Consider the following 26,338-nt stretch of genomic DNA (forward strand, 5'->3'; position numbering starts at 1 on the left):
ACATTTCATGGAAATAGAATGAAAAGGATTCATATCTCAAGGGTGACAAGTTCGCTTAACACTAGGGTAAAAGGGCCAATAAAGTGGCACCGCCCAAAAGCAAAACACACCCCATCCTGAGTTAGTGGCATTTTTGCACAGAGAAGGTGCATCATTTTTGCTACTTAAAGCTACGATACAAATTCATATGTATCACAGACAAGCTTAGTGCGAGTCAAAACATTGAGCTGTGTAAAATTCTCCATTTTTTGGGGTTTAGTAAAGCCTTAAGAAACGAAATAGTGAGTTGTGGAGCTTTTAATTTGGAGTGTCATATGAGGTGTGTAGTTTGACTATTGAAAAACATTTATGCAACTCACTTGAAGAAAAAGAAATAAGGGGAGACCTTTATCATTCTATGGGCCCCTTTATCTTAAACCTTGGTGTTTCATAAACATGGTATTTAGCATTCTAGTGGTCCCTTTACCCTTAAACCTTGATGCTTCATAAAATTGGTTGGGGCCCCTTGGGCCCCCGGGGCCCAACCGGATCTCCTTTTGGGATAGAGAAGAGAGACAAAGGAAGGAATCTGAAGTGGACTATCCATTCCTTTTTAACTTTTCAACAATCAAAAGCATAATTATTCGTCTCTCTTTCGCAAAGCAAATTTTTAGCGGAATTAGAGGACGCACTGACACAGACATAGACACAGAGAGAGAGAGAGAGAGAGAGAGAGAGAGAGTGTGTGTGTGTGTGTTCTCTGTTTCTGTCTGTCTGGTTTTAGCCTCATCGTGACCGGCCAATCTGCTACATATCAGGTAAGCTTCCATCTCTCCTTTGATCGATCTTTCTCTGCTTGCCTTTTCCTCGTTTGGTTGTTCCTCTGAAGGACAACAAACAGACGCGGTTTCAGCTCCCTTTCTTGTTTCTTTTGCCTTGGAAATCACCTGGCAAACTTGTTCTCGTTCTAATGAGTGCAACAAATTCATCTCTCCCAAATGTTTCCTATCCTTGACTGTTTGATCACAGGAACCATCTGTTAAGGCTCATTTGATACTCTGATCGCTCCAATTAAACCTGCAACACAAAAGGAAAAAAAGGGAGAAAACGAATGGATCAATTATGCGTAATATTTGATCGTATGGCCGCACATGCACTCGCACTCTCTCCTTTTTTGGCAAATAAAAATTTTGCTTTAGAATACAAACAGTTGACAGAAGAATTGAAGACCAAGCTGATACAATGATCGGCCGTCAAAGAGTGCATATACACACCCCCCAAGTTTATGCCTTTACTGGACTTTGGAAGATTATGCATGACTGTTAAGCTGTCTTGTGATGCTGGAGATTTATTCACTTAGACCGCAGAGTACAATAATATTTGCGAGTGTTAGTTGTAAAATGCTTCGTAATCATGCAGTTGCAGTATTCGTGATAACATGATTTTTGAGATGAATTTGCATTCGATGCAGGTGCCATTTATACCACATAACTCTTTATTTTATATCATTGATTTGAGAGGATTTATATTAGCTTGTTCGATCAAACATTTGGCCGTTAGCACTTCAATGTGTACTCATTGTTTAGCCATTGTTTATTTTAGGCTGGCATTAGTTTGTTGGTGCCTTGATATTCTTTGAGGAGTGCAGTGCAATACAGCCTTGGATGTACTGTAACTTGCTTTGCTGCATGTGGGCTCCCTTATAATGGATCGCATCAGGTTGCCAGTTGCAGCCGATAGTACTGGGGACATGGACACAAAAAGTATATTGCCTATAAATTGCCTCATTATTACTGTCATGCCTTCATACAGATTCCAGTCGATGTATCATTTTCAGGTTCCCTGACGTGCATGTGTGATCATTAACAGGTGAAGTTGCGTCTCCACGGTATTTTACAAACTCACCTCATGGTGTTCGTCCCAGAAAATCAAGTATTGCTCCAGGGTCATTAGGGTGCCTTTCATTGCTCGACAAAGGTGATAAAAAGCAGGCCTCTTATATTGAGGCTTTCAAGTTTCTGATCTTTTAACCTAACATTTACATGTAGCAATATGAGCTTATACCTGGTTTTTAATGGACAGGAGACAAAGTAGCAAGACCTCGTGCAGTGCCAAGTCCAGGTCTTCCTTACATTACCTCTTGGTGTGATGTTTAAATGATTGTTCTTCAATCTCCAACTAGAGGATTCCTGCCTTGAGCTCTAACAAATTGAGACAAAACTAACACAGTCCATGCGAAATGAACCCCATGAAATGTAAGCTTTTTAAAACCAATTATGTATTAAACATGTGAGGCACTTCACAGCAGTTACTTCATTTTCAGTGTGTTTGTTTCTTCTTTTTAGCTGGGTCAGTTTCCAGAACCCCTTTTGTGCTTATAGAAGTAAGGATTCCAGTGGGTCCTCAAGTTGCAGATTACTTTTTTCTAGAATCACAGTTTGTATCTAGGACTATGCATCGATGTGTTAGTGAGGAGCTCAAGTATCTTTAACATGCTATGCAATACCTTAGTTTTGAAGTTAGTAACCATCAGTGAGCTAGGTTTGAATGTGTAGTGCACTTGTGCACATTGTGGGCAGCTGTGCTGGTGAACAGCAGGATGGCGAGCAGCAGCCATCCAGTGAGCAGCAACAAGTCTCAATGTCACATGAAAAAGCATGATCGTCCTTTTTTTGGGCATCAAGGCAGTCAGGCAGCAAAAGCAAAATTAATACGTCAATGATGTGGCAAGATTACAAATGTGAGTCAGACTGTCTTCATATCAATTGATGTGTCACATTAGAAGGGGCTTGGCTGGTTCAATCTAGAAGGCTATTTAAGGCGACTACTAGCAGGCTGCAAGGGATCACCATCAAGGTTGTAAAGGGATTGTGGTGGTGAGGATCACCATCGTTGCCTCTTTTGTTGTAGAGATTGTGATCTAGAGAGATCAAGATCTCCTCTTGGTGGGTTTCGATTGAGATCATGAGTGTTTGAAGGTGCGAGTGTGAGCAAGTGGTACAATGATCATGGATGTGTCTGTAACCATGCAAGGTCCACAAAAGCGACTGCAGCCAGGAGATTGGAGTTGTGCTGCCAATGGAGGCAGCACATGTGGCGGTGGTAGTGACAGTGGCATTCTTGGAGGTGGTATCACTTTTGCCAAGAGCATACTATCCTTTCAAACCAAGTGACTGCTTCTTCTAGAGTAGCAATCTCCTAGCTTTGAGGGGAGGTCATTGACTTGGGGTGACTTGTCTTGATATCAAGCCACCTAGTAGCAAGAGGGCTAGCACTATTGGAATGTCCCCACCACTCAGTACTCATGGAGGATCAAAATAGCTTTGCCTCTCTACTTATGTTTCAACTTCTCTTAATCTTTCTCCACGGGGTGTCTCAGGCCACTTTGAGCATCCCATAAGCCCTCTTACAACCACCCTCACCTTGGGGGAGGGGGTTGTTTCCCGAGCACTTGTCCTTGGTCCTACTCGTTTAGTGTAGCTTCTAGCTCATTGTTAGAGAGAAGGAACAAGCAGCCATGGCAAAGAAACTTATCATCTCGAGGTGCAATGGCAAGTGAGATGGGAAGTTTCTTTACACTAGGATGAAGGAGGTGGACAACACCCTTGCCTTTGTGTGGAAAATAGAGAATTTTAAGGTCTTTCATGTGCAAAAGTTTTACAAATGGTGTAGTTCTATGGTGGGAGAGATTTGCTTGACTATTCTTCAACGTTTTATTGTGACATACTACAAGTTGTAGCAAACAAGGAGGATGCAGACAAGTGCTACTATCGCTTCATGAAATTCCGAATCAATCCTTCCTCTCTTTGTAACAATGAGGTTGCCCCAAAGTTTGTGGACAGCTTGCATACTTCTATTTCAACTAATGCGGAGGCGCAATGTTTGGATTCCTTAAAGTGGGCCATGCACTTAGCTATGACCTTTGAGAGGTGCAAGAAGTGTAGGAAGGCTAGACAACCTAATGAGTCTACTACTATAGAGGCCAAAGTGAAGGGCAAGTCCTAGAGTAGTGAATGAGACTTTGACTAAGGTAACTGCGCACGATGTGACACAATGGATAGGTCACAAGCATCATGAGTCTCCTCATTGGAGGTTGTGAAATGCGTTCACGGATGGGTCGGTTTACGAAAGCGAGACTGACTTGCATTAGTTTGAGTCCAGGACATTGCATGAGTTGTGTTGGACATAGGTAGATCCATTGATGTTCAAGGTTTTGTGAATGAACAATTAATTTATTAATATATAATTGTGTGTGCATATTTAAGTGATTTGATATAAATGTAACATAATGTGAAAGTTTCATTTGTTTTCTTAAATTTGGTGTGGGCCAAAGATTCAAAATGGGACAATCAAAATTACTTAATTACTGGGCAAATACTTATGTTTAATTATCAAACCCAAAAGTAGGCAAAAAGTAGGAAAATCAAGAGAAATGCATGAAATATAGAAGAACATTGCTTTCCTACCACGTGCACTTTAACAAGCAAATTGTGGTTGCTACTAGGAAGTTGGTTGCCTATGATTGTTGAACATGTTGTTCCTGGAGCTGATTTTACATTTTTTGTAGTGCCAATCGAGTGGTGATGTTTTTAGTACTGGCAATATTGTTATTGGTGCTGGTGGTATTGTTTCAATGCTGATGATGTCTTTTTTAGGCCAGGCAATGGTAGATCTGAGTAGGGCCAAGGTTGTCTTGGTGGTAGTAATACTATCCTAGGTTGGGCGATGTAGTTTTGAGCTTGTTCACTTTGCCTAGAGGCTAGTTTGAGTACTTTTGTCGGGTCTTGTGTTCTTCTTGTTGTGTCTTTTGGCACTTAGGAGAGATCTATTGCAATAGATTTGGGAAAGGTTGTGATCCTATACACGAAGACGAGAGTGTTGGTGTGTGTAAAAGTGAAGACCTTGGCAACTTGGTCTTCCTGTGCTTTTGGGGATTCATTCTTAGATCTAGTGTTCTTGGTCTTGGCTGGCTAGAGCTATTGGAGATAGGTTCTTGAACATTGTAGATCCCATGTATTGAGCAAGATTTTCGAAATAGTTGTACCAACAATTTGAAAATGATAATGAAATACCACAAGGGGCGCTAGGTTTTTGGGGCCAATCTTTCTTTGTGTCGTGGTGTAGGAGCATTCTAGCTCATTGTTCTATTTTCTTTTCTCTTGTTGAATTCCACTTTTTATGATCAAGTGCAACAAAGTCTACTGCCCTTTGGTTTATTGAAGATGAGTTCCAATTGTGCTTTAGGTTGGGATCCAACATTTCACAGCTCAAGAGTGACAGCTTGGAACTTTGGTCCAATATGTTTCTTACACAAGCATTTGCAAGAGGTGGGAGAACAATGGCATGTTGTTGACATGGGCTTGGGAGGTGTGGTAGCATGGCTCTTGCTCAACTGAGATTGCCATTGAGATGGATTTCTGGGAGGTATTTGTTAGAAGTAGGTGCAGCGATGGAAGCGTGTGAAACTATTGTAATAGATTGCATAACATAAGAGAGAAGAAAGATTGCAAAGAAAAAAAAGAACATGGTAAAAAAACTCAAAGAAGATATGCTTGTGAAACGGAATCCGTATACCAAGACAAGTTAGATACAACAATGAATCACTACTAAATGGGCACTGGCATTGGCGTCCTCTCTCCAACAGGACTTGTTGTAGGAATATGCACTGAGACAACTAAGGAAGAGGAAGCTTCAGTCTATAAATAGGTTATAACCATGAAAAATTAGCCAACCTAGAAGATAATAAAATAATCAGGCTGGTTGGCTAGCAATAAATGCCAATAAATGAGGCACTTGAAATATAGGCTAAATCACGATGGGAAAACATTGTGATTAGCCCTCTAATTACTTAGACTCACACATGAATTGACTAATTTACTAATATCCTCTCTTTGATCATGGGTGATCTAGTATAATACAATATACAATAAAAGTGACTCATCATAGTATATACAACAATGACCATTAGAATGGACCATGGATATCCAAATAATGGGTGATTAAACCACCACCAAGGTGCCTTGAAGAGAACTTGAAGGCAATGTCGATTGTCCCAACTTGTGAAAACAAAGAACTAATTATAGTAGCTCTTTGTGTTTGTCAAGAATGCATCTATAGTAGCATTCGTGATGCATCCAAGCAACAATGCCTCTAAGCATAAGTGACCATGGATTCCTTGTCTTCAGCCAAATTGCCAAAGTGTCCTCTCATGTGCTTGGACTAGAAGCCAATCCCGCACTCTAGTAATGGCCCATTTTGAACTTGGATATCAATTTTATCTCCAAGATTTCAAAATTTGCCAAATTGCAATCAATGTTGAAGAGAAGCCCCTCTTTGGGTCCTTTGCACTTATATACACGAGGTGCAATTGCTACACCTTACCACCCTTTCACATGCTCTTTGGCATTGGAGAGTTGTGACTCATGAGGGATGTCAATAACACCAACACTAGAAAGTAGCAGAGGGAGGCTTTTTAAAAAACTATGAACCCTTTTGCCTTGGCCGTTGCCTTTGTTAGAGGATTTGAATTGGAGTTGAGGTATGTCCATAATACCAACATTAGAAAGTAGTAGAGGGAGGCTTTTTTAAAGAAGATGAACCCTTTTGTGCATTGGCTATTGCCTTTGCTAGAGGATTTGAATTGAAGTTGGAGTTGGAAAAGGATGACAACTCATTGGACAAGTTCGTATCCTACTTCTTATTTTCCTTCTTCCGCGATACTCCTACCTCCCTGTAGTCTATACGCAGGTGTCCCTTCACACCATGGTGATAGCATTGGGCCTTTGTCGTCTTCTTCTTGGCACCCCTTTCTAAAGTTGCACATGCCTCCTCATGGCCACCATATCGAGACGGAAGCCTCCCTTGTAACCTCAAGGATGCCTCATTCTCAAGAAGCATAGAGCATATATGTGTAAAGCTCATTGGTGTTGATGATGTTTGGGCCCATAGAGCATTGGCTACTCCATCAAACTCTAGAGGGAGCTTATTGAGTACAGTTCCCACAAGATGAGCCTCTAGAGGGGTGATTGCATGTGCCGAAGTTGATCTTGCCCTTGTGTAGCACAGAGTAGAAAAGACTGACTTAGTATCCTTCGGCTTGAACTTCATTTGTTGGAGTTGACCATAGAGAGTCATAGCTCGCATAGTCGATGGACTTCTCATGGCCACCATATCGAGACGGAAGCTTCCCTTGTAACCTCAAGGATGCCTCATGCTCAAGAAGCATAGAGGACATATGTGTAAAGCTCAGTGGTGTTGATGATGTTTGGGCCCATAGAGCATTGGCTACTCCATCAAACTCTGGAGGAAGCTTATTGAGTACAGTCCCCACAAGATGAGCCTCTATAATGGTGATTGCATGTGCCGAAGTTGATCTTGCACTCGTATAACCCAAAGTAGAAAAGATTGAATAGCACCCTTCGGCTTGAACTTTATTTGCTGGAGTTGACCACAAAGAGTCACAACTTGTGCAGTCGATGGAACCTTGTACATCATGTGTAACTTCTCCACGTCTAAAGTTGTCCTATAGGAGGTAATTTCTAGAAGGACCTCTTTACAGATGCACTTGAAAAGAGTAGAGTAAGCATGGGGATTATCTGACTCCCATGTAAAAATTGCTTCCTCATGGTTGTCGTAGTCCCAATCATTTGGAAGAGGAGCTGAACTTGGGGAGGCACAATAGCTCAAGAAACCATGTATTGTAGGCACTCCTGCACAAATCAACCTTTCACGATGGCACTCCAAGTTGGGTAATCATTACCAATTATAGTTGAGCAGCAGGGAGTTGCCATTGGAGAGGATAAGAAGTGAAGATGAAGAAAAGAAGAGATGTAGAGAGAGAGAGAGAGAGAGAGAGAGAGAGAGAGAGAGAGAGAGAGAGAGTATTTACGAGCTCCCTCGGGAGGATTTGCATTCCTGGCATTTGGCAATTGCCTCTGGGTCCTTGCCATGATTGATGTAGCTTTTCTAGTATACTAGTTTGGGGATTTCCCACACGTTGGCCTACGGCCCTCGTGTCTCTTGTACTCGTGTAATCATGTAATCTTGTACTTTTCGTAATTAATACAATTACCTTTTACGAAAAAAAAGAGAGTATTTACGAAAAAAGAGAGAGAGAGAGAGAGAGAGAGAGTACAACCAAAACACAACATAATCTGTACTTGTCATGAGTTGACATTATGTGCACTAAGTTTAGCATTAACATCCAAAGGCATAGAAATAGGCTTGCAATCAACCATACCATACTTTAACATATCCAATGTATGTTGTCTCTATGATAACCATATACCCTCTAGAGTTGTGATTATCTCTATGCTAGAAAATAGCGTAGCTCTCCCAAATCTTTCATCTTAAATTTAGTCTTGACAAGACCCTTCACATGGTCAATCTTTGCCTCACTATCATCCACAATGATCAAATTATCTACATATATAGTAATGATCACAATATCCGTATCACATACATGGAGTGAGTGATTAGCTTGTGCTCTGTGAAATCAAATGTTGACAATGTATTTTGTAATCTTGCTATGCCATGCTTTGGGTGCTTGCTTCAGCCCACACAAGGCTTTATGAAGCCTATATACACAATCTTGATGACTCTCATTCATATAAAAAGGTGGCTGCTCCAGATAAACTTCCTCTTGTAACTTTCCTTACAAGAAGGCATTTTTAACATCCATTTGATACATGATTCAACCTTTTGATGCAGCCACTATTGTGACAATCCTTACAATGGCCATTTTAGCCACTAGAGCAAAAGGCTCCTTATAATTAATACCATGATTCTATGTATATCCTTTGGCAACTAGTTATGCCTTATAGCGCACAATAGGTCTATCTTACTTATGCTTGACCTTGTAAATCCATTTGCAGCCAATAGCTTTCTTGCCTTCAAGTAAAGGCATAACTCCCATGTGTCATTCTCCTTAAGTGCAGCCATTTTTTCATCCATAGTATGATTCCAATATTATTATCCACTGCATCCTTAAAACAAGTGGGCTCCATATCTTGCATAACCTTAGTTATGTATGCATAGTGATGAGCTACATAGCTATCATATGTCAATCGCTGCGTTGGCTTTTTTACTCTACTTGACTCACGTGGACTTGGATCACTACTAGGTGCTTTAGAATCCTCTTGTGCCTTTCGCACACCAAGTGTTTTAATAGAAAGAATCCCAAACTCCTTATCTTTTGCTCAGAGGCATCTGAATTAACATCAACATGAGAGAAGCGTGATGATACATCTTTTATAATAGGCGAGTCCCCGATTTTCTCTTTACCTTTTCTTGACATTTGTAATGTACTTGGTGTTGAGCTAAAATATGCATTACTTGCTGATTAGCCTCTTAAACAGCCCCAAAACACAAGCCCTAAAATGGGGAGCGGTTCAAGAGAGTTTAGTGGAAATCCTAAAACAGGGAGTGGTTCGAAAGAGTTCAGTGGAAACCCTAATTTGGGAGGCTCCAATCCACATCTATAAATAGACAGGCTGCCCACCATTCAGCTATCATCCTTGCGTTCACACCATTGCACGCCGTGACACTCTCCGACGCACCTTCTCCAGCTGTCGCCTTGCTGTTTACAGCACTTGTGCATAGTTTCCAGCTTCTGATCGGTGGTACACTGTTGTGTTTACTAGTTTCCAGTCTCCAGACTGCTGCATTTTGGTGACCAGCTTGCTGCCATTCACTATTCAGTACTTTTATACTTCGATGGGTGGTCACAGACTTGGGATCCGTCTTTGGTGGATGTCACACTCTGACATTGCTCTGCCCTTGAGCACACTGTACACTCTTACATTCATTTATAGCATTCATTCACTTCTGAGTTGTGTTCTCTCTTTCCCTTCTTCTGTTTGTGTTTGAGTTTTGAGTTTTGTGTTTAGGGTTTGAGTTTTGAGTTTTGCGTTTAGGGTTTGAGTTTTGCCCCTTGTATCTATGTCTGTCTCTTTGCGTTTCTATCGTGGTTGTACACTCTGTGTGTCCTCAGTGCAAACCGTAGCAGTTTTCTTCACATGGTATCAGAGCCAGTGCTCTTGTAAAGAGTATCGTGCGGATATTGTGGAGAGCTAGTCTTTGTGCAAGGCACACAATACAACTCGTAACCGAATCACAATGTCCCAGACACCTTCTTTTCTAGTTCCTATGATGTCTTATCAGGCTTCTCCATCATTGGAGGCCTTGAGACAACATTATGGACTCGGCGAAGAGGACGACACTCCACTTTCACCTTTACCTTCACCTTCTTCTACTCCTATTCCAGATTTCACTAACATGACAGATGAGGACTTTGAGGAGTACTATCGCAACAAGTACGGTGATGTTTACACCCCTCCTATCAGTTTTGCTACCACATTCAGACCGGTTGGTAAGGCTAGCCACCTCTCCAATCATGGAGGACATATGGCATTTGGAACGTCTAGCGATCCATCTTCATCATCTCAGCGAGGTCCAATGTCAGGTTTGCACAATTCTTTTGTGTTGCATGAATCAAAACCCTCACCTGTTTCTTCTTTTGAGGTACAGGATCCGGATGGCTTTGCGTATGTGAACTTCAATGGAGGGGGACTTACGAAGCAGACAGAATTCAGGTACATCTATAACTCTGTTTCATTTGAGCATATATAATACACTTCTCACTTCCCTCCCATCCCACCCTCTTCTATATCACACCTTGATCACCTCTCATCATCTTTTCAAAACCTTGGATTATACTCCTCATTTGCATCATACATCCTAGGGGTTGGATCTTCCATCTCTGCTCCTAGTACCTTTTTTCTTCTCCATCCCATTCTCTACCTCTTTGCACCATGGTACTTCGTTAGGGGGAATGCCACCCTTTAACACAGTGCCTCTCACCTTTTAGGAAAGGAGCACACCCATAACTCTTGGGTCGAGTGTGATGGGCATCTCCCTCACTATCCCCAGCTTCACATCTCACATGACCACTTAAACGCAGGGGTTTCTATCCTCAGCTTATGGTGTGTTTTCACACTCTCCTTGGGTTACACCTATGCAGGGATTCCCATCTTCTGCTCCCCATGTTCCCATCCCATCTCCTTGGGTTCCTCATTTGGCTACCATTCCATGCCTAGTCAGCCCATCCCTACCTATGGATCCACCTTGCACACTACCCGCATACCTGGTGGGTACTCTGGGGCCCATTCCCAAGCGTACTCCACTCCCCATCCTACCCTCACTACACTTTTTCACACTTTCTATCTCGGAGCACTACCACTCCTATTGCAACGGCCAAGAATGCCTTCATGGATTCACCACTTGGTCTAATTTCATGGAATGAGTGCTTGAGTCTTAGGGTCTTTGGGACCTCGTTATTGATCTAGAGCCTATGCCAGACCCTCGACTAGCTCACCTTGACTACATCCGTCAATGGAGAGCGTGCAATGCCACAATCAATGTTGAGTTGATGCAGGGGTTGCTTCTTGAGTTTCACTCTCAGTTGCAGCACTTTTCACTCGCATCAGAGCGTTGGAGTCACCTTTTGGACTACTATGCGGCTCGTGATCGTACTCGGCACATCAATCTCGACTTTAAGCTTCAAGAGTTCTCTATTAAGAAAGGGGATGATTTGAAAGTCAAGCTGACTGAATATAGATGGTTACTTGTCGAGTTCGCCACTATTGGCTCTCCAAAGTCAGATGACGATCAGGTTACATTCTTCTTGAATAAGTTGTCCGAAAAATGCTTCAATTTCATTCAACACATAATCTCCCAACCTCGATTGCCAACCTTCTACGAGTTTGGGTGCTATTTCTTGCGTTACGCAAGGCTACATGATCAAGTCCACAAGAAATCCTCATCATAGTCTTATTTAGAGCAGAGGGGGTTGGTTGCCTCTTCTTCGGGAGGAAAAACCACCAGTGGCAAGAACTTGCAAGATGCGAAGGCAAGCCAATCACAGGGTGACTCCTCTTCCTCAGATGGAACCGAAGAATCTAGACCTATTTGGCAGCAATTCCCTAAGAAAAACAGGTTTTGCACACACTGCCAGAGAGTAGGCCATGTGGACAATGAGTGTTGCTTCAAGGCTTAAGGTTTTTCACCTTAAAAGCCTTTGCAGGCCGCTGTGACTGCACAGACCAGTGGAGCTATGCCTTCCGCTCTTGCTTCATGTGTTCCTTCAGCACCTGTCGTTGTTGCTGGAAATGTGACTCGAGTATAGCCTCATCAATCCATCTCTTTCACTACTCTTGAGGGATTGGCTGATTGGTCTGTAGGTTCCAATCCCATTGTACTTTATGCATCTATCTTACCTTCCTCCCCACCTCGTTAGGGGTTCCCTTGGTAGAGCCGTGCTATTGGACGTACAAGATGGTGGCCATCTTTTTAGACTAGCATGTCTCTAGGTCCTTTCGGATACCCTAGGTTGGTCTAGCATTCATTTTTCGCACTCTTAGAGTCGGGCCCATAGGATTCATTGTCCTTAGCTTTTTCATTCTTTTGTCTTCCGCTGCATTTACTCACACATACACATTCAGTGCATTTATTTTGAGTTAGATTTTCCTTCTGTTTTGTTTTGCTTTGGAGCATCTCACCACTAACCTCTGTGTTTGCACATTCTCATCTCTTTTGCAGGGTTTTGTCTTTTAGTGTAGGGCTAACTTGCAGATTGCATTGGTCCTAAGTGGGCTAGAGACGTGCCTTTCATGGTTTCATCATCCTAGGAGTGCTTGCTCTTCTTCCAGTATGGTGGTTTTCCCTCTTGAGGTGGATCGTGTAACATCTCTCTCGATGCTATCATGGCGGTGACTTCTACCTTGCTCTTTTAGCTAGGTGCTTCATTCACTTCATTCACTTCATTCACTTCATTCACTTCATTCACTTCATTCACTCTCTTCTTTCATTCCTTATGGTTCTCGATACCATAGGAAGACCAACATCAGGCTCCTCTTCCTTCCTTGGCATCTACATCTAGGTTGAGAGGGGGTTTCTACCCTTCTTGGTATTCTACAGGCTTCAGCACTTTGTCTTCGACATTGGTTTCTTCCCCTTGTTGTACCTTACCTTTTGCATTGTATAATTTCATCATCTTTGTACTAGGGCGCTTGGGCAAGTGAATAATCTCCCTACGAGGGACACTGTCCAAGTGGCACCTATTGCATGAGCATTCTTCAGCATGTAGCATACTTTGTATCTCATTGTGCAGAGCACCACTTGAGCGGATCCTAAGCTGTTTCCACTAGCGGTTGTTCTTACCACACCACCATCCTCCATTACATATATATCTTATCATCTATTTTTCCTTGTCATTGACACCTTGAGTGGTTGGGTTAGCTTGTTCTATTTTGTGATGTGTTGGGTGTACCCTCCCTACTCTCGTCTTCTGGGTCACTATTACTCAATCGGCCGTATCCCATAAAATTTAACTCCATTCTTAAAAAAAAAGAAGAGTTCAATGTGGTTCCATCTGCCTTTGTAGGACTTGGTAGGCCACTGGGCAGCCGACGTGCACCCTTTGTCCAATGCCTTGTCCTCTTTGGGGTGACTACTTGGATTCCCGTGGTAAGATAATCATCGCCTCTGTAGTCTTGGTAGGCCACTGGGCAGTCGATGTGTACCCTTTGTCCGATGCCCTGGCTGCTTTGGGACGCCTTGGGGTTAATAAACATCAGAGTGGTTGGCCTAATCTTTCGGCTCAGTTTTGGCCTTGAGAGGGGGTGTTGAGCTAAAATATGCATTACTTGCTGATTAGTCTCTTAATCAGCTTCAAAACACACTGAAAAATGCGCTTTTAGAGTAAAAACCCTAAAATAGGGAGCGGTTCGAGAGAGTTCAGTGGAAATTGTAAAACGGCGAGTGGTTCGAGAGAGTTCAGTGGAAACCCTAATTTGGAAGTCTCTAATCCACATCTATAAATAGACATGATAGCCACCATTCAGCTATCATCCTTGTTTGCAGGTTACACTATCTCACATATCCTTTGCTGCTGTTGGCGCCCAGTTTTCAGCCCGCGACTGGCCTCTCTCGCTGTCCTGCCATCATCGACTATGGCCACATGTCAAGATTATGGGAGAGAAGGAAGGAGTCTCACTTGTAGCTTTCTTGCTTGCACAATGGGGGAATACACACAAAGGTGGAGGTTGAAAACAGTTTTCCTCTTCTTAGTTGTGTAAGCCAAAAGAACTCTAGTACATAGAAATAGAAGAACCCTATATATGGGTCTCAAACCAAACTCAACTAACTAAGGTGGCATACTAACTGAGCCACGAACTAGAGTAGATAAGGATAGCTGTCATGTAGCTATTATTCATGGGCGGTGTATCAACCGCATCTGTAACTGACAAGTCGGTGACATAAATACACAACGGTCACCCTGGCATATTACGAGTGGAGCTCGATATCTCAACACTCCTCCTCGAGCTCAATCCCAATTCTTGCACACCAAGCAGGTCTCTGAACTTGCGCAGCTTCTCTGCGCCCAATGCCTTCGTAAATATGTCAGCTACCTGATCCTCTGTGCTGACATAAACTAGATCAATAAGACCTAGTAAAACCCTCTCCCGCACATAGTGATAATGCATCTCAATGTGCTTTGTTCTAGCATGATAGACTGGGTTATTTACCAAGTGTATACTGCTCATGTTGTCACAATAAATGACAACTGGCCCATCTGTAGGCTGATGCATATCATAAAGTAGCTTATGTAACCAAGCTACCTCATATGCAACCACTGCTGTACCCCTGTACTCAGCCTCTGTGCTCGACAAGGCAACTGTAGGCTGTTTCTTACTGCTCCAAGTGACTGCAGCACTCCCAAAAGAGAACACATATCCACTGGTAGATCGTCTATCAGAAATACTACCAGCCCAATCAGCATCAGTGTATCCATGCAACTGTATCTGAATCCCAGTCTCATAAAATAGTCCATACTGCAATGTGGACTTCACATACTTGAGTATGCGTCTAGCCGCATCCAAATGTGGTTTCCTTGGAGCTTGCATAAACTGACTTACCAATCCAACAGTATAGCTCAATCTGGCCTGGTAATAGTCATATAAATCAAACTTCCTACTATGCGTCTGTACATAGTAGGGTCTTCCAAAAGCTCACCTGCATCTGCGCTCAGCGTCACATTCTGTTCCAAAGGAACTGAAAGAGGCTTACAGCCTGTCATCCCATATTTGGATAGTATGTCCAATCCATACTGTCTCTGCAAGAGCTGTATCCCACTTGGTGATCTAATCACCTCAATGCCCAAGAAATAACGCAGCTCTCCCAAATCCTTCATCTCAAACTTCTGCTTCAATAGCATTTTCACATGAAGGATATCTTCATCACTATCACCTGTCATAATTAAATCAACATAAATGACAAGTAGCATGATACATTTCTCTGTTTTTCTCACATAAAGTGAGAAATCTACCTTGGAAATCTGAAAGCCAATAGTGACAAGATACTATCCTATCTTATCAGACCATGCTCTAGGTGCTTGCTTCAAGCCATACAATGCTTTTTTCAACCTGCAAACAAACTCAGGATGAACAGCATGCACATAACCTGGTGGCTGCTCCATATATATCTCTTCTTGTAAATCACCATGCAAGAAGGCATTCTTTACATCCATCTGATGTAAAGACCATTCCTTTGATGCAGCCATAGCAATGACTGCTCTTACGGTTGCCATCCTTGCAACCGGACTGAATGTTTCTTCATAATCAATGCCATATGTTTGTGCATACCCCTTGACTACTAATCTTGCCTTGTATCTGTTCACAGAACCATCTGCATTGTGCTTCACCTTATAAACCCACTTACAGTCAATTGCATTCTTACCTTTAGGCAAAGGTACTAATTCCCATGTAGCATTTGCTTCCAAGGCATCCATTTCTTCATCCATGGCTTTCTCCCATTTTTCTTTTTCCATGGCTTGCTCAAAAGAAGTGGGTTCTGGTTCCTGTATCACTTTGACCATATATGCATAGTGAATGGCTGTAAATCCATCATATTTCAGCCTATCCACAGGATACCTAGCTCTGGTAGACCTGCGCAAAGTAGGTTCACTCCCAGGTGCTCTCAAAACATCCCTGGTCTTCCTTACTCCAGGTGTAACAATAGAAGGAATACCCAACTCATCATCAATGCTCTGTTCTGAGCCACTGGATTCACCATCCACATAAGAGTGACCTGCATTCACATCAAACATGGGCTGATCTATCTTCTCTTTTCCTTTTCGTGATACCTGAATACCACTATCTGCATTGCTTTGAGAAGATTCTCCTGATCTTAATCTGCCTGTCCATGGCGAAGAATGTGAACCACTGTTAGAGGACTCTCCAGGTCCACTAATATTTTGTGACTGCTGCTGTGAATTTTGTGTAGCATTACCATTTTGTGCATCTACATCATCAATCACATTTACTGGTTTATACCAGCTACTCATCTCATCAAAAACAACATCTCTGCTCACTGTAAACTTACGAGTAGAAGGGTTATAGCATCTATACCCTTTTTGCTGCAGAGAGTAACCAATAAAGATACACTTCTCAGCTTTTGGATCCAACTTGGATCTCAACTCATCTGGCACATGTACATAGGCAATGCAACAAAAAATTTTTAAATGAGGAATATCTGGTTTTCTACCAGTATACCTCTCCTCTGGAGTCATCCCATGTATTGCTGCAGTGGGAGTCCTGTTCATTATATAGACTGCCGTAGCAACTGCTTCAGCCTAGTAAAAATCTGGCAAGTCTTTTTCGTTGAGCATGGCACAAGATACCTCTCCAATATGCCTGTTTTTCCTTTCTGCAATTCCATTTTGTTGTGGGGTATGACTGCATGAATATTGCTGCTTTATGCCATGCTTCTGCAGGAACCTTGCAAACTCATTTGAGAGGTATTCTCCCCCTCCATCTGATCTTAGGTATTTTATTTGCAGGCCTGTTTCTTTTTCAACCATAGCTTTAAGAGTTTTGAAATGCCCAAAAACTTCACTTTTCTTTTTCATAAAATACATCCAAACTTTTCTGCTATAGTCATCAATAAAAGTGACAAAATAATGACAGCCTCCAAGTGATGCAGCTTTAGTAGTCCACACATCAGAGTTGATTAATTCCAATGGCTTCTTACTTTCTTGAACATATCTAGGAAATGGTTTCCTTGTCTGTTTTTCAAATTGGCAGGCTTCACATACCTTATGCATTTCTGCAACCTTGAATTTAGGCAATCTTGCAACAATATTTTGGGCCTGCATTGATTTAAGTCGCTGTACATTAACATGACCAATGCGTTTATGTCAGATATCAATATCTGTAACTACACCGGTCCCATGTGCAAACATTGCTGCTCTCAATTCAGACATGTCTGCATCCAATGTAAACATTCTGCCCTTCTTCTTTCCTTTTGCTATCACGCGACCTTTATTTTTCATATCCTCAACAAAGCATCCATGAGGATTAAATCTGACCTGCAAGCCCTGTTCAACCATTTGACCAACAGAAACTAGATTCTTGGTGATATTCGGGATATGAAATACATCGGACAGGTATTTCTTTTTCCCATCTTGCATAGACAAAGGAATTTTTCCAATCTGCACAATAGGATGTGCAGCATCATCACCAGTCTCCATAAATCCTGGTTTTTCCATTTTCCTTGCATCCTCCATCCATTCTGCATGACCTGTCATGTGGTTTGATGCACCTGAGTCAACATACCATACATCGTTGCTTTCTTCTGTACTTGTCACAGAATTGTTCATGTGCTGCACCATAAACAAATGCTCATTTCTGTCATCACCCTGTCTATTAAAAGATGCATAATTCCCTTGTTGCAATTTACCATTCATGATGTCATTCTGCTTTTTATAGCAGTCCTTAGCCATATGACCCATTTTACCACAGTAGTAGCATTCAACATTGCTGTTTGCATTTTGGCCTCTTTGCCATCCACCACGACCTCTTTGGCTCCCCCTGCCTCTAGAGTTACCACGTCCTCCTCCATAGGACTGGTTTTCTTGAGTTTGCTGTATATTCTGATTTCTACCACGGCCTCCAGATCGGCCTCCTCTACCTCTGCCTCTATCTCTTCCAGCATTTGAGTAGAAGACAGCTTCTTTTGAAGTTCCTCCTGAAGAAGATGCACCACCATTTCTCTGCTCCTCAGAAATTAGAAGAGCAATCAACTCCTCAAAATCAAGAAATCTTTCACGGACGGAAATGGATGTTCGGAACTGTGCATAATCCTTTCCTAGACCATTCAAGGTTACAGAAACTAAATCATCATCTTCCACTGGCGACCCAATGGAAGCAAGTGCATCTGCAATCTTCTTCACCTTCATGTGGTAGTCATTGATGCTCATATTTTCTCTTTGCATATTATGCAACTCTTGCTTGAGCTGCATTTTCCTGGCTTGCGTATTTGTGCTATACATTTTTGACAAAGTATCCCATGCCTCCTTTGGCGTACTTGCATCTTGAATATGCACAATCATAGAGTCTGAAATACTGATAGACAACCAGTACATAACTTTCCTGGCTCTCTCATGCCATGCTTTAAATGCCTGCATTTGCTGTTGATTGGGAACATCAGGAAGAACTGGTTCTTCTTCATTTCCTGCAACAAATTCCCAATATCCTTTTTCCATAAGGAAATTCGTCATTCTAAACTTCCATGCTTGGAAGTTGTTCTTGTCAAGCTTTTCAGTGACAATCTATGAAAGAGAATCAGACGCCATTACAGAACACTGCAAAAAATTCTGTCACTGCAAAGAACACAGCTTCAGCCTCACAAGGGCAAATCTGCAAAACTGACGAAAGTGGTATTTGACCACACAGTCACTTCCAAGTGACGATTTTGCATCAACAGGCAACAAGGATGATTTTGTAACTCCCAGTGTCTCTGCGCACAAGCATACGATGCAATTTCTACAGTAACTTTTCACCGACCTGTAGAACAGTGGTCGCACAGCATAAAATAGGGTCTTTTTCTGAGTGCGTGCAGAAAACTTCCGCCTCCAAAACAGGCCCCAAAATGGCCTCAAATAAAAAAAACAGAGCAACCAAGGGCTAAAGCCATCTCCCGCAGCATATACTGCCCTCTTGCTTCACCGCGAAGGGCGTCTCAACCTGAGACAATGCACTCTTGCAATTTCCGGCTGTGCTACCTGCAGAGATCTGCTCCCAAAACAGAAAATGAAAGCAGCACTGCTCCTCTTACCAGAACACCGCGAACTTGGTTTGCTTTCTTGAGCTCCTTACCACGAACAAGGCTCTGATACCATGTCAAGATTATGGGAGAGAAGGAAGGAGTCTCACTTGTAGCTTTCTTGCTTGCACAATGGGGGAATACACACAAAGGTGGAGGCTGAAAACAGTTTTCCTCTTCTTAGTTGTGTAAGCCAAAATAACTCTAGTACATAGAAATAGAAGAACCCTATATATGAGTCTCAAACCAAACTCAACTAACTAAGGTGGCATACTAACTGAGCCACGAACTAGAGTAGATAAGGATAGCTGTCATGTAGCTATTATTCATGGGCGGTGTATCAACCGCATCTGCAACTGACAAGTCGGTGACATAAATGCACAATGGTCACCCTGGCATATCACGAGTGGAGCTCGATATCTCAACACCACATTATCCCTAGCCTGCGTTTATAGCATTGCATGCCGTGACACTCTCCGACACACCTTCTCCAGCTGTCTCCTTGCTGTTTACTGCACTTGTGCACAATTTTCAGCTTCCGATCGGTGGCACATTGTTGCGTTTACCGGTTTTCAGCCTCTAGATTGTTGCGTTTTGGTGACTAGCATGCTACCATTGACTATTCAGTACTCCTATACTCCGACTGGTGGTCGCAGACTTGGGATTCGTCTCCGGTGGACGTCACACTCCGACATTGCTTTGCCCTTGAGCACACTATACACTCTTACATTCATTTACAGCATTCATTCACTTTAGAGTTATGTTTTCTCTCTCTCTTTTTCTGTTTGTGTTTGAGTTTTGAGTTTTGCGTTTAGGGTTTGAGTTTTGCCCTCTATGTCTGTGTCTGTTTCTTTGTGTTTCTGTTGTGGTCATACACTCTATGTGTCCTCAGTGCAAACCCTAGCAGTTTTCTTCACACTTGGTGGAGTAACCTGTGATCTTAATCTACCACTCCAAGGTCTATCAACAGAACCATTACTAGGAGACTCTTGTGGTCCACTCAGTGTTTGTGACTATTGACTTGTTTTCTGTATAGCCACACACTCATACTTATCAACGCAACTACATTTTGCACATTACTATACTAGCTACTCATTTCATAAAAAATATCCTTGCTAACTCTTAGCTTACGTGTAGCAGGGCTATAATATCTATATTCCTTTTGCTCAAGAGAATGCTCCATAAATATATATTTTTCTGCTTTGGGATTCAATTTATTATGCAACTCATTAGGAATATGCACACAAGCAATATATTCAAATACTTTCAGATGGGACATATTTGGCTTTTTACTTGTAAACTTCTCTTGAAGTGTCATACTATATATAGTAGTAGTGGGTGTTGTTCATAATGTATACAACAGTAGCAAGTGCTTTAGCCTAATTGTAATGAGGCACTTTTTTTTTAACATCAATGCATGAGCTATCTTTGCAATATACCCATTTTTCTACTTAACAACTCCATTTTGTTGCGGAGTATATTTACATGAATATTGTCTCTGTATATCATTTTTCTATAAAAAATCAGAAAACTCATTAGAGAGATATTCTTTCACACCACCCGACCTTAGGCATTTAATATGCAACCTTGTTTCCTTCTTAATTAAAGCTTCAAAGCTTTTAAAGTGAGTGAACACTTTACTTTTTTTATACATAAAGTAAACCCATACTTTGTCACTATGATCATCAATGAAGGAAACATAATACTTGCAACCACTTAAAGTTGTAGTCTTTGTAGGATCCCACACATCAAATTGTATTAACTTAAGTGTGGAAATGCATGTCTTGCTTGCTTTTCAAATTGACATGCTTCACATACTTTGTTTTATTAACTCTAAACTTAAGCAAGCCATCCATAATATGTTTTGATTGCATGTGTCACAAGACTGTGACAACTATTATCTTTTTGTTGATTTCTTTATTACATATTTTATTTGGTTTTTCTTTTTGGAAGGATCCCTCTTGAAATCTAAATGCTTGAGTTGCATGGCCAGTATGTGAAACTGACAGGAATGTCTAGTGAGTCAAGACTGGACAGTTAAGGTCCAGTACAAGTCTGGAAGAGATTGATGGCACTGTAGATTGACAAGCCTGGAAGAGACTTGTGAAAGTGTATATGGACAAGTGTGTTGAAGAACTAGCCTGGAAGAGACTAGTTCAAAGTGAAGATGGACAAATCTGCAAGAGATTAGTCCATGTGGGGTCATCAGTGGAAATTCACTTTCAGTTGCAAATTTGAATGTAGCCATAGTCTGCAAAGATGGTCAGAAGACTAGTGGGGATGCAATGGAAGCAACTCCTAAAATTTAGGGAGTTACTATTTTTGGATCCTAGAATCTGTTCGCTTCATTATCTTCGTTTTTGCACGAGGATCAATCCTCTGGTCTGTGCCGAGGTCAAATTCTGCACCGAGGATGGAGAATTTTAGACCGGAAGGCTGGAATGGGAAATATCTTCCAGTGCTGCCACTTGGCACAAAGTTGTGCACTTACCTCTTTAAAGAGGGCTGACGTGCAGTTTTTTGATGGATAGGGGCTCATTTGTGGAAAACAACTGCAGATGGAGAGCTCTTGAGAGCTGGTCTACCTTGTCTATGATGCACAGAGGGCTGAGCTTGCTTCCTACTCTCTCTCTCTCTCTCCCTGACAGTATGGTTATGCTGCAGAATCAAGGGCCTTTCTTCTAATTCAGGTATAGCTGTGTGGAATATGCTGTTTTTGCATGAGGCAAGAGCCTCTTTTCTCCAGGAACAGGAGCAGTTGTTTGCTGCCCACAAGCAGGAATAGGTGAGGGTGGTAATCTCACCAAGAAGGTGTCTGAAATAGCACTAAATCAATACAGATTTTGGACTGTTCAGAGGTTAATTCAGAGCCCAAATGATGCCAGAATCAAGGGACACTTGGCCTAGATGATGCAAAACAGTACAGGGATCAATATAAGCTGAAAACAGGTTTCAGAACAGGTCTGAACCAGTAATTACAGTGGGCTGAACAGTACAGGGAACAATATGAGTTGTAAACAGGTCTCAGAACAGGTCTGAACTAGTAATTACAGCAGACTGAAATGGTCAATTCTGCACTCCAACTAGAAGTTTCAGACTTGGGAAGAGTTTCCCCTCCTGGTCAACTTGATTTGGGTCAGCAATTATACTGTTATGCTGTCAAATTTCACCTAGAATAGGTGAAAGACAGCCCATTGTACTTTCTCTTTTTAAAAATAAAGAAATACCGCAAGGGGCGCCTAACTTAGGGGCCAACAGGGTGTCTGTGTGGCAACAGGAGCATTCTAGCTTCCTGTATTTCTTCTTGATTCTCTGTCTTTAAGTTCAGGTAATGTGGGCGACTGTTAATTGGGTGAAAGCATTTATATATTTTGGTTGTACACTACCGCCCTTCCTAGTGAACAGGCCGGTCTCAGCATGTCTTTCAGTTGTTGTATATTTACATGACCAATTCTCTTACACCAAATTTCAATATCAACCACAACACTTGAACCTTGTGTAAACATGATAGCATTCATTTCAAGCATACTTATATCAAGAGTAAACAATTTACCAGCACATTTTTTTTTTTGCAATCAACTTGTTATCATTTTTAGGATCTTTTACATACCAACCATCAGATGTGAACCAAATTTACAATCCTTATTCTACCCTTTGACCAACCGAAACAATTTTTTTTTTGTAATATTTGGTACATGCAGCGCATCAGCTAAGTACTTAGTTTTACCATCCTACATACTCAAAGAAACATTTTGAACATGAGTAATGGGGTGAGCTGTATTATCCCTTGTTTCCACATAGCCTCGAGACTCTGGATTATGCATCTATTTAAACCACTTTTCATGAGAAGTCACGTGGTTAGAGGCACATGAGTCTACATACAATGCATCATTCTTTGATGACCCATCAACAATCATAGTATTCATAAAGTGTTGCACAATAAACAACTGTTTACTTCTGTCATCATTGTTTTTGCGGCTAGATGTATAATTGCCTTGCTATTTTTTTCCATTTCTAATCCTGCAGCTTTGTCTTTTTGATTCCCCCTCCTTGCGATTGTCCTCCTCTATTTTGCTGTGCATCATAACTTTGACCACGACCATCACCTTGGCTTTTGCCATGACCTTTACCTTTGTTAGTAGAGTAAAACACCTGTTCAGACTTGTTCTTGCTTTGAGAAAAAGAGGAATCCAAGCCAAGGTTCGTCTCCTCGGACCTCAAGTATTAACATAGAAATCAAGGATATCATCCCTTGTATTCATAGATGACCTAAAGCTCTTGTTTCATCTCTAAGTCCATCTAAGCATGTACGCACATCATCATCATCATCATCATCATCATCATTAACTACCACACTAATAGATCCAAGAGCTTTCACACTACTCTTGATCTTCAAGGCATAATCATTAATAGATAGGTTCCTTCTTTTTACTTGGTTTAGCTTGACTTGAGTTATCACTTTTTAGCCTTTGTGTTTACTTTGAATAGCCTTGCAATTAGAAGGTTGAAAATGGTTGGAAAATGCAATTAGAAGGCTGCCACTTGGCAAAGCTTTCCCATGCAAGTGAAGGAAAGGCTATTAGAAGCTGGTGGAGGGTCATTCCATCCATTCAGTGGATTTTGGAGGTTGAAAGAGAATGAGAGAGTGTGTCCAAGTGGGTACCAGCAGGTTTTGGCCATTTTCAGCTAGCCAAGAAGGCCCCTACTCCAAGAAACAGCTCCAACAAGGAGGTCAGTAGCTGGAGATTCCATTTGGGGCTAGGGGACATCCATTTGAGGCTTCCAACCTGCTGGACAACAGCATTTAATGCTGTTTCACAGCAGACAGCAGCTTGTTATAGCACCTTTTCGTGATAGAAATCAGAAATTTCTCTCCCCCAACATTCTCACTCATCATGTAGCCATCTCTCAAGTTATCTCAGCCAATTTCAGCCATTTCAGCTGTTAGAGGCGAAGAATCTAGAGTTTCTCTGCTTTAAATCCCAATTTACAATAGAAATTAGGGTCTTACAGCAACCTCCAGAAGCGTGCTCAAAATTTAGGGCTTTTCACTTAGAATTCAACAATTGAAATTTGGGGATTTCGAAGAATTTCAAGAGGCCAGCTAGGCAACATTAAGTTTGGGGCATAATTAGTCTTCCAAGGAGCAAATTGAAGGTCTATCCCCAAGCAAACCAAGGGGCAAATTGGTTTGAAGGCTTGCTAGTCATTTATGAAAGCAATAGGCATTGTAGAGCGAAAGAGATTTACTCCATCCAATTGCATTAAAAGATAAAAGTAATATTGCAAGGGCCGCTAGCTTTGGGGCCAATCAAGAGTCCATGTGCAAAATTTAGTGGTAAAATTGGTATTTCAATTTATGTGTATTTAGTGCTTGCTTTAATTTGAGTTAAACTAGGTTTATACCTCCCTTGCCAAGAATGAAAGCTGGTTTCACTCTGCGTTTCTTGCTTTCTTACTGCATGCTCAACACCTACAGCTCCTCTACACTTCTATCTGTTTATTGTGTGTCTGACTATTTCCTACTGATGATTGTAGGATTGGGAGATGAGAATTCAGTAGCTTATGCTAGGATTCAAGCACAACCTACAGTTCATGTTCATAGGCCACGGGCTGTTTTATCGAGTCCAGGTATAAATCCATCTTAATCTCCAATTCTTTCTTTCCTACATGGCTTGCATTCTTGTAAGTTTTTGCAAACATGATCATCATCTTGGTAGGAAAAGATACTGGTCCATGTGAATCATGGAAATGACAAATTGAATTAATGGATTTGTTGGGGACTAGTTTGTGTTATTTACAAGGTGTATATTTCTGGAGACACTATGCCTCAGTATTAACCTTTCTTGTTTAGACTTTCATTGTTGGAGGTGTAAAGAGGTGGTAACTATTTGACTGTACTACAGAATTTTTGTGAAACAACAGTGAGTACAGTTTTTCTTTTTTGGTGGGTTCTTTTCTGTTTTTGTACTTTGTTGGCACGATCATCACAAAAGAGGCAGATGCTAGGCAAAGTGGTCAAATAAATAGAGTGTTTGAATTTTAGAGCCATGAATGAAATCCTTTGTGCCTGTCACTCAAGTGATTGTGTGATCAAATTTCCCTTTCTAAAACCTGTTTGATTGGATGTTTTCTCACTTCAGCTGTAATGTTGTAAATTGCTCTATGGTAGAGAATGATGAGCTTAGTGCTGAGATTCAAGGTCCAGATAAACACACGAATGCGGAGAACAATGTTCCTAAAGCTCCTTTGTCACCACTTGAGGAACTCCACAAAGTGGCTGAATCACCAGTGGTAGAACTTCCAAAAGCTCCATTATCAACTGATGAGACACTAGTACCTCACGGTGAAAGCACATCTCTAGGTTTGAGTGAAATTTCAGCAGTGATTGAACTTCCAAAAGCTCCATTATCAAGTGAAACTTCAGCAGTGGTTGAACTTCCAAAAGCTCCATTATCATCTGATGAAAGCATGTCTGTGAGTTCAAGTGAAATTTCTTCAAGCATGACTGAGAACATTGAACAGGATTTTAATGTTTCAAAGTTGGAGAATCTTGTGCACAACACCACTAGTGAAGAAACAAAGCTTCAGCCATGCCAAGATGGTGTTCCGGACCCTACTTTGGCAAAAAGGAATAGCAGTGATAATCATCATCATCATCATCATTCAAAGACAAATGGGACAAGTCGGATTGCCAAGAAACACAGCTGCTTACCTTCAAATACTTCAAATGCGGGAGTCAAACAGGTTAGCTCCTCTAACTGAACCTTCCATCGTTGTGGAGATTGAATTCTTACAGCAGATTAGTAAATCATGTGGACAAGTGTGTTTTTGACTCAAACTTTCTGCTGTTCTGTCAGAAGCCAATCAAATCAACCACCAAGGGCAACAATGGACGAGTGATTAGGCCTTGGTACTAATGTGGCCTCGGTTGAGGGTTTTGTAAATTATCATCTGAAAGTAGTAAAAAGGTTCCCATATCCAATGACGTCAAACTACAACCAGACTGGGAAGGATTATACTCAGGGAGATTGTAAAGCAAGCGGTGTTTGATAGCATTACGTTCTTGAATCATGCCAAGGAGTTTGTCCATACAGTTTTTGCACAAGATTTATCAACTCTTGTTTGAATCGTAAAAGAGAATCAGAATAGAGGCCCAATGAATTTGACAAGGGCAATACATTGTATAGCTTCTTTC

General features: G+C 41.5%; 1 protein-coding gene across 5 annotated transcripts; it reads left to right on the forward strand.

Annotated features, from left to right (window-relative positions):
- The first annotated feature begins 634 nt into the window (after positions 1-634).
- LOC148024971 (uncharacterized) lies at positions 635-26,338 on the forward strand. Of its 5 annotated transcripts, XM_087694654.1 has the most exons (8): positions 635-797; positions 1,009-1,118; positions 1,582-1,742; positions 1,849-1,956; positions 2,062-2,100; positions 24,679-24,771; positions 25,313-25,887; positions 26,001-26,338. In XM_087694654.1, exons 3-8 carry the CDS (start codon positions 1,685-1,687, stop codon positions 26,058-26,060), a joined length of 933 nt encoding a protein of 310 aa, XP_087550780.1. In that variant the 5' UTR covers positions 635-797; positions 1,009-1,118; positions 1,582-1,684; the 3' UTR covers positions 26,061-26,338. The 5 variants fall into 5 exon arrangements, with proteins under 5 accessions (XP_087550780.1, XP_087550778.1, XP_087550779.1 ...); XM_087694652.1 differs by lacking the exon at positions 1,009-1,118; XM_087694653.1 differs by lacking the exon at positions 635-797 and having other exon boundaries at positions 804-1,450.

The sequence above is a fragment of the Lygodium microphyllum genome, chromosome 15, assembly GCF_053477565.2.
Source record: "Lygodium microphyllum isolate KBCC chromosome 15, Lygodium_microphyllum_v1.1.10, whole genome shotgun sequence".
Lineage (NCBI taxonomy): Eukaryota > Viridiplantae > Streptophyta > Polypodiopsida > Schizaeales > Lygodiaceae > Lygodium > Lygodium microphyllum.

What these genes read in the sequence shown, in the direction of transcription:
- LOC148024971 (XM_087694654.1), top strand. Translation starts at nt 1,685, where the DNA reads ATGGATCGCATCAGGTTGCCAGTTGCAGCCGATAGTACTGGGGACATG. An exon ending in TGGGGACATGGACACAAAAA is followed by an intron (nt 1,743 to 1,848) that starts GTATATTGCCTA and finishes GATCATTAACAG; the next exon opens with GTGAAGTTGCGTCTCCACGG. An exon ending in CCTTTCATTGCTCGACAAAG is followed by an intron (nt 1,957 to 2,061) that starts GTGATAAAAAGC and finishes TTTAATGGACAG; the next exon opens with GAGACAAAGTAGCAAGACCT.